Genomic DNA, 8751 nt, shown 5'->3' on the forward strand with positions numbered 1-8751 from the left:
GAGAAAGGGTGTCCTGACGCAGGTGCAGGAGAACAGGCATTGTGATGAATACGTGCTGTGCATCCACAGAAGAGGTCAAGTTAAGCAAATTACTTCAACTGGACACTCCAGAACTGCCCACAGCATGGGTTTTGAGAGCCATGGGCTTCATCCTTATCTACAACTTCCTATACAGACTTCAAATCTGAAACTCGGAGCTTTACTGTAGCAAAACATTAGGGGCCAGTTTAGGACAAAGCTCTCTGTATACATTAAACGTGCAGCATTGATGCAGGCTGCTGTTAATCCGGGTTTTGATGACACATGGCATAATTGATTTTTTTTTTTACCTTAGAAATACTTCAAATCTAAAACAACAACAAAAAATACTTTGAACTTCTATAGTCCTTCCATTTGAGGCATCCTGAAGTACTTTACAAACAGTAATTAATGTAGTATTTTATGGTACAGTTTGTATAAGTAATATGGAACTGAGCATGTGTGTCCTAAGTGCTAATGGAATAACTGAATTGTGCAAGTTATTGTTGACTAAAAATGTAACTCAAGCATACCCATCTTGCAGATCAGTATCTCCTGGATCCAATTTACTTTATGCAGTAATAAAAGACTACAGTGTGGATAGGATGCCAGCCCCTGCATTTTGCTAATGGACCTTATTTAAAAGTAATGAGTCTTTCTTCATCTACTGAGAAAAAGCTTAAATAGACCGAAACAGGCTGTCAGCAAAAGCTGGGGGATGGGGGCCTAATTCCTTTTTATATTCTAACTCCATAGTTGAGACTTGAAAACTGCACAAAATTGTTTCTACATTGCCCTGAAGGTGGTTGTCCTGCAAAGAGGAACAATGAAACACCTCAGGGCTAGCACGAAAGGCAGGCATACATGGATACTGTGACAGCTGCCAACAATCTATGGCTTAGTTCACAGAAGGACCTGGACACCAATGGTTTTGAGTGCAAAATTACAGCACTGGATTAACAAAGGATAATTAACAGCACCATAAAACACCAGACATAAGAAGAAAAGCAAGGATCCATATGAACAATCAATTAAACAATTATTCTGCCCCCAATGCAAAATGGATTGATTCTCTCAGTGAAAGTGGTACTAGCTAAATACTTAACAGCAGGAAAGATAGGCCAGTCTCGTTTTTGATTTACTTACTAAATCCTTGGCATTCAGAGACACATCATCCCACCAGGGGGACACAAAGTCATATTCACAGTTCAGGATTCTCTTAAACATGTACTGGTCTCCCCTTTCATCATAAAATGGTTCAAAACCACAAAGTCTGCAAGGATAAAAAAGAGATAAATTTATCAAAGAATAATTGGTCTTGGGCTGTTAGTATCATCTTTCCCCACTTTTTCCTGTACACTACTTTGGGAAACCAGACCTGGATGTACTTATGAACCCTTAATTCTACAGAGCAGAGCAAAACATGTTCACAGGCATTCCTAAGCACTGGGAAAGGCTGATCAAATCAAATTTTCCATTCTCACATGTCCCTATTTGGAACTATTGATATAGGGACTTGACTAGCCATGCAACAGTTGATATCTGTTTACCTTCTACAAGCCAATAAATACCTCCTAGCAGCTCTTCACTCTGTTGGTCGCAGGCTGAAGTCCCTTGGACTATTTAGTTATTCCTTGTCTGAAACCTTTGCTCATCCCTGCTCTGTGAGTCTTCTCCAGCTGTGCGTCTTTTTGAAGTGGGTGCAAACACCATTCAGTATGGGCATACCACAGACTTGCAAATTAGCGTAAATTATGTTTTCTATTTTCATCTCCATTTCTTTGCTAAGAATTCCTGACCTTGGATCTGCTTTTTTGAATTGTTTACAAGCACAGAGTTAACATGGTCATAGGGGAATTACCAGAATCCCTGTAACTCCTTCGTGAGGGATAAGAATTAGCTGAGGAACCACACTTTACCTGTAAGGTTAGAAGTTTTTATATGTCCAGTTAGGACTGGTTTTTGACTATATTTATCACTGCATCTGCTTTCATCCTATCATCTACAAAATGTAAAAATCTTCGGCAGGTTTTAATAATCAGTCCTCATCTTTACTTAGGTAACCTACGTATTATCAAGAAATTTCGTCATCTCACTAATGACTGCATTTATTAATGTCTTGAATAATACAGATCCCAACATAGATCAACACCGCTGGCCCTGGGGAAAGCAAACTCATAGAAGTGGTTTCCACTTATATTAATGTCCTTTTTTGTCGCTTCATTGCACTTTAATCATGCCTGCACACATAATCAGATGAATTTCTTATTCAACTGTTAACTGTTCTGATCTGCTACTCTGCCTCCAGAAAACACAACAGGCAATGAGATGATGACAGGGAAACAACAGCAGACCATAAAGAACAAGGCAGCAATGAATCTAGAAAATGTAACCTTACATTTTAACTTGTTTTTATATTTTTAAACCCAATCAGTGTGCTTACTACTCTGAAGAAGGAGACAGATGTTCAAGGAATAAATGTGTTTTTGAGAGTGGTGTGTAGCTGTGGGTGGAACATCTGTATCACTTTTCACTGCTGAAGAGGAGAAAACCTCCACTATAAGCACATTCTGGGCATGTTATTAATTTCCAAGTCTGGCAGAGATGGGCTAAAGCACAAGGATCCAACCTCCAAATGCTGTGTACTTCAGTAGGTGGGAGCTCGTCACAGTTCCTCTGCTGCTCTCCTCCCATGCGCCTGCCCCTTCCACCACCATTTTTGAGCTTGCTTCAGGTCAGTTCCTATTCCCATGGAGCACCTTTGCTGAGAAGGGTTGTTGGGCCAATAACTGCTTCAGCCAAAATGGGCTTCTGCATACCAGGTAACTGATGACATACAGTGAAACCATGCTTAAGGCTTGCTGTGACTATGTTGGAAACCTTCTAAGTGATTCTCTATTTACTCCTAAAAATATTTTCATCGTAACTCACTATCACCTACTGTTGTCTTTTTAACAATTTCTATGGATATGTTTCTACCTAAAAAAATTTCAATTTCAGCAGATAGATTTTTTCTCAACATGCCAAATTAGATGAAAAATAGAGGTGTGATTTCAAATTAGATAAATTAAAACAGGGTAAGACCTAGCGTGGCTGCTCTTGATTTCATTTAAACCAGGATTATGCTGATTCATTTTAAATCAATCACCTACTAAATAAAGAAAAATCAATGTAAACAGCTTCAAAATCAATTAGAAATGACCAGACAGTGTTTTGTGCCCTTTTAAGAAAGTTAGTGAAAAACCACCTTTAATTAAATCCATGCAATTTTGACAAAGGCAAAGCCTCTGTATTTGTTGACCACTATCTGCACCTCAAATGTGCAGTAGCATTTCTAACCTGCTGCAGGAATATGAAAGAACTGGTCCTCTTTAGTGTTAAAACTGTAAATGTGGCTTCCCTGGAAATATGACAGTTATCATCAACAGGTTTTATTATAATTTGCCTCAGGAATAATTGTTCTGTCAAAATATGTGTCAAAGTTTTTCTTAATTACATACATAGTAAGTCCAATTTGTATTGATGAGAAGATACAGTTTTATGCATATATCTTCTGTAGCATGGTAGTTAACTCTTACATCCACTCTATTTTGGAGGCACATACAAGAAATATATTTTTTGACTGTACATTATTCCATTCCATCTGTTAAACTGTGAGACTGAAACACGCAACACTGTCCTTTAGGATGCAGGATTAATGAATTACTTACTGTACAGATACCTTTCTGGTCTCAGCTTCTAATCCATCAGAAACATTGACTTACAAAGTTTTACGCTCAATAGAAGCCTTTTAAATGTGGAGTATTATTAAAGCTAAATGGAAGAAATGGCCTGGTGGATTTGACTACCACCTTTTTGCCTGGCTTGTTCCTGTAGGTCAAACTGGATTTTGAGAGGGGAGGAGGAGAGGAACAGAAGGAGGAAGAAGTAGAGGAGTATCTGTACTGGTGGTGTTCCACCCAGAGTAGGAGCACACACGTTTGTGTTTACACCAGTGCAGAGGTTTAACATGGCTTGGGAGCATCTCCTGAACAGCTGTAAGGTTTTGAAAGTCTGTGTATAGCAAATGCCACTTCATACATTCAAAGAGCTTGCTTGCTTGGAGCTTGCCTACACTTGAAATCAAGTTCTGCTTAGGAAAAGCTCTCAGTTTCAAGTATAACAGCTATTCCTCAATTGTCGAATAACTAGGTAAGCCCATGGCTTAATCTAGGTATCTTTGTAAAGGGACAACAAAAGGCCCCTCTCCAATCTCAGGAACAGCCCTGCTGGCAAATTTTGTATCTCTCTGCTGTGCGTGGACCACTAGAACTGACAAGAAATGATCAACTGTCACAAAATATCTGAGATGCGATCTTGTACAGACCTGAACCAGGCCTTGAGACAAAGATTCATGGTTTAAAAGGAGCAGACAACAAAATGGCAAGTAGGAATATTGTTGCCTATTATTTACAGGCACCCAAAAGGAGAGTTGTGACTTATTTGAAACTTATGCACAGAACAAAAGATGTTTTCTGATATTTCCATCACAGTATTTATGTATCTTTACAAGTACTTCTAGTATAAACCCTAGAAAATATAATTATTTCCTTGCAAGAGACATACAGAAAACAATTGTATTATTACACACTGTGCTTACTGGACACAGTTACCGAGTCCTAGAAGAGGAAAGAAAATGGGCCTGAATGTATAAAATCTTCCATATCTTAAATCCCATTTTTCTTCTCATAAAAGGCATCCTGCATGTCTCATATGAAACTATACAAGCCAGCTTAACATTGGTGTTGCCTAAGGGACTAAATGAAGTTATTTATTCTCCCATAAGGAGAAGTGTCAATACATCAGATACAATACTTCCTTCTCAATAATCTTCCTTTGAAAGATTCCATACAATAAAATAAAAACAACGCTTACCAATTGAATTAGGACTAGCCTTACTAAGAAGCAGACACAAGTGCCTACCATGAGCCACAACTGTTTGAAAATTTTGGTCTATAGTGGTAAGTTCAACTATTTAAAATATGTATGGCCAACACTGCTCACAGCCCTCCATCAACAGGTTATTCTGTAAGAAGCAGAATGTTTCAACATTAATCATTTAGCCCATCAGACTGACTTGAAGACAGAGAGTTCAGGGCTGTCCCCTGCCTCCTGAGATGCTGTGAGGCAGCAACACTGATGCTGCAGCTGTGTCTGTGGCTGACACAGAATGGGGCAGCTGCATTTGGGAATGTTCACAGGCACTGTGAAACTGCTGCAAGCACCTTAACTTCTCCTTGCTCCATCTGCAGTTGAGAAGCTACTTAGTATATCTCACAGCTTGCGTGAATGAGAAAAAAAAACATAGGATGCTTTCTGGCACTCATATGCTTGTATTTTTCCTTTCAGCAGCTTTTCTGCTACTCACTTACATTAACAGCACAATTATGTGCAGACCTTGCTGCTCTTCATGAAGAAGCGTTTTATTTATCAAATACATAAGCTAAGTGTTTTGCCATGCTCCTCTAGGATTTGACTTACTTGAACAAGATTAGGAATATCATAATTAAAGTTCATGACCTTGTGTTTTCCAATGACACAGCTCATAATGTCATAAAAACCTGCGGTTGCTCATAAATGAACCACTCTGTGGCACTGTCTGCACTTACAGGATGTAGGTGATAATCCCCAGAGACCACATGTCTACCTCAGGGCCATAGGCACATCCCCGTAGTATCTCTGGTGCTGCGGATGATAAAACACTTGTCAATAAGATGAAAACTGAATGCAGAAGTAACAGTCACAAAGGGTATTTAAACTCAGTTCACACTCAGAAGTTTCTTAAAAAGTTAGAGCCTGCTCCTTTAAGCGCTTAATTGGGCAAATTATTCCCTTCACTGAGTATAAAGCAACAGAAGTCATGTCCAAGCACAGCCAGAATAAAATGAAAAGTGGACTTGGGTTCCAAACTGCTTTTTAGGTTTCAGTTTGTGAAATGAACCACAGAAAACTACAGCAGCACTGGAGCTGCAATGTGACAAAGGAGATGGTACTTTCACTTCAGTATTTCCCTTATTTAGTTAGTACTTTATTTGGGATGTATTTTTGGTATTCTGTTTTAATTGTAAGGAAAGACAAGAGCATTTCAGGCAATTGCTTTTGCTGCAGTGCGGAGCAGGTGCAAAGGCCAGGCAGTCTCGGGGGACTCCAGCTCTGCAACGGTAAAGAGGAGTTAATCTCTGCCCCAGCAGCTTGACAGACACACCTTGAGGAAAGCTGAGCAGACCCCTGTATCCCTCAGACAGTACCTGTTGATGCTCTGTGTGACCAAAAACATGGATGGTTGCACACTCAAACTGTGATGTGCCTACCTCAAGTGCCCCATTCCCCACGCCTCCAGGGCACACAGCAGAGGAAATGGATATGCTTGATACTGGGGGAGGCAAGACTCTTCCCACCCTCACCTTTTGGCCACAGACAAAAATATCAAACTAATTTGGACAAAGCAATTAAAAAAACACTGCCGAGCCACACCTCCACATATCAGTAGCCCTTCTTCTCAGGAATCATTGTAATCTCTATTAATATCCATCAGATGTACAGGATGGCAGCACAGACCCTGAGCCCACCGGCTCTGCGATGCACGTGGGATGGCTGCCACACTTCTGGAGCACAATGGACTGTGCTCACGTGCATTGATGCTGCAGCCTGTATGCAACTCTTCACCTTCCTGTATTACACTTTCACAGCCATGAGCAGCAGGGCCAAAAAGGGCTGGGGATTCCCAAAATGTATGAGAGTTCTCAGCTCAGCCTGAAGCTTTGGTTGCCCATCCGGACTGACCCAGGCTGTTGGCATTCTCCTGCTTTGCTCCCAGCCTGTGGGAGGTTTCTGTTGGGGCAGCTAGCTCTCCTGAGGAATGTGCTGCAACATCCCAGGGGAGCAAGGCTCCCCTAAGCATGGTTTTAATCAGAGTATATATCACAACTCCCTAATGGCCTCCAAGCAGCTGGCTCTGACTTCTTCCGTTTACCTGAAGGATTTACCATGCAGGGAACACATCAAGCATTTTTACAAGGCATTAATATAGAAGGTAAAGGACACTAATCACTAAGTTTTCTACATACCACTCATACAGCTGGCAGCTGGACAAACACTTGCCAGTCTAAGCACAGACTTTCCCTGACTCTTTATTCTTTTGCTAGGCAAACTGATGAACAGTTGCAAAGGTGCACTAGATCCCAAACTGGTTTTAACTCAGGTCAACCTGTAGCTAACAGGACAGTCTACAGACAAAGCAGCCAAATGGCCTCAGAGAAAGAGACAGGGACCAAGAAAAGAGATGTTAACCACCATTCTCCCTGCCATGTTTGTTAATGCCATGTAGGGGGTTCCGAAGTAATCAGGAAAGTTTTCCTATTAAATGGCCAATATGCTTCCTCTTCTACAGGATGCAATGTTTCTTGGGATGTCTTCTTGCTCAGGGTAAGGGTAGAAGACACTTTCAGACCTTTTTTCGCATTTCTCCTCCTTCCATCTCAGTGCTGGAAAATGGCTACAAAGGAGACCAAAGATTTTTATATACATGTCTGCTTTGCTATCTGGACTGTGATTACACTGTTATACATCTTGAAAACATGACTTTTTAAAATTTCCAGAAACTTGCTTTTGGTGAATAGATTGACTGATATGTTGCTGTTAGTTTAGATGTTGGCTGTAACAGAGTGATGATGAATCACTGCTCTGCACTGGCTAATTTTTATGTGCTGCTGTCAGAAATCACTTGTGCCCTTCTTGTCAAGTTCACTGAAAGCACAATATCTCAGCAAGTTCTTTGGGACCATCTTGTTGCTTTCAGTCCTCTGCATCACCTTGCATGTCCCAGGCACTGTACATTGATAAGTCTTGATGCCAAAGTATCCAGACTCCAGTATATGTTTTTGTTGCTGTGTCCTTTCTGGAGAAGCTGCCGATAGCTGGGTGGGCAGGATGTCGGAACTGGCAGCCTGTGACTATCAATTATTCATGGTTTAATTTGGCATTTCAACAGTATCCCTCCTGGGTTTCCTCCACTTCTGGAAAGTAGTGCTTGAGTCTTTTCCAGGCACCAGGAATTCTGCATGGTCAGGTAACTCAGGTTGTAGAGCAAGGATTGCAAGTTCATGTCTGTAGGTTTTGCAGGTCAATCTATTCAGCATGTCTGCAGGCACAAACCTCCTTTCTTTTCTTCTCAGCAGATATTCAGCCTCAGCTATCCCCACCAAGTTGTCCCTACTCTTGAGGGGTCTTCTATGGGGATAAGCCTTATCCTATTTTTATGCTATACAAAGACAGCCATAAAAAGGGTTAAATACTAACTACAGTTTTATGGTATTTGTAGTGTAACTGTCATGAGAGAAGACAACCAGAATATTAATAGCTAATGTTTGAAATGCAGTTTTATGCAACTAAGCAGACTAGAATTCAGTGCTACTCTAAAGCATACTTGGCACCTGTGTGTACTTGGCAGAGAATGTCATACAAGGTAATGGACATGTCACCTGAACTGCATTATCTGCTGTGCTACAAGGCAACAGAGTAATCTTATGGTCTTCTCCAATGTCCTCTTTAATTTGGTTCCACCGTTATACAAGCAAAGTCTCTAGTTTCTCGGTTTGGCGCAGTTCTGTCTAAAACTACCTGAGATGCTTACCACCCAGCACATTGCTAGCAACTTGTAGCCTCTTGCAGGAGCCCATTCAGGATTTAGAGTTC

The 8751-nt window shown here is 40.8% G+C and overlaps 1 protein-coding gene across 1 annotated transcript in view; it reads right to left on the reverse strand.

Annotated features, from left to right (window-relative positions):
• CAMK4 (calcium/calmodulin-dependent protein kinase IV) overlaps positions 1-8751 on the reverse strand; it is a gene marked incomplete at its 5' end in the record, with an annotated part of 17248 nt that overhangs the window by 4703 nt on the left and 3794 nt on the right. The window contains 2 exons of the mRNA XM_010083950.1: positions 1165-1291; positions 5667-5742. Of these exons, the coding sequence (XP_010082252.1) occupies positions 1165-1291; positions 5667-5742 (203 nt within the window). The remainder of the gene's footprint in view (positions 1-1164; positions 1292-5666; positions 5743-8751) is intronic.

This window comes from Pterocles gutturalis, unplaced genomic scaffold (assembly GCF_000699245.1).
Source record: "Pterocles gutturalis isolate BGI_N339 unplaced genomic scaffold, ASM69924v1 scaffold16650, whole genome shotgun sequence".
Taxonomy (NCBI): Eukaryota; Metazoa; Chordata; class Aves; order Pterocliformes; family Pteroclidae; genus Pterocles; species Pterocles gutturalis.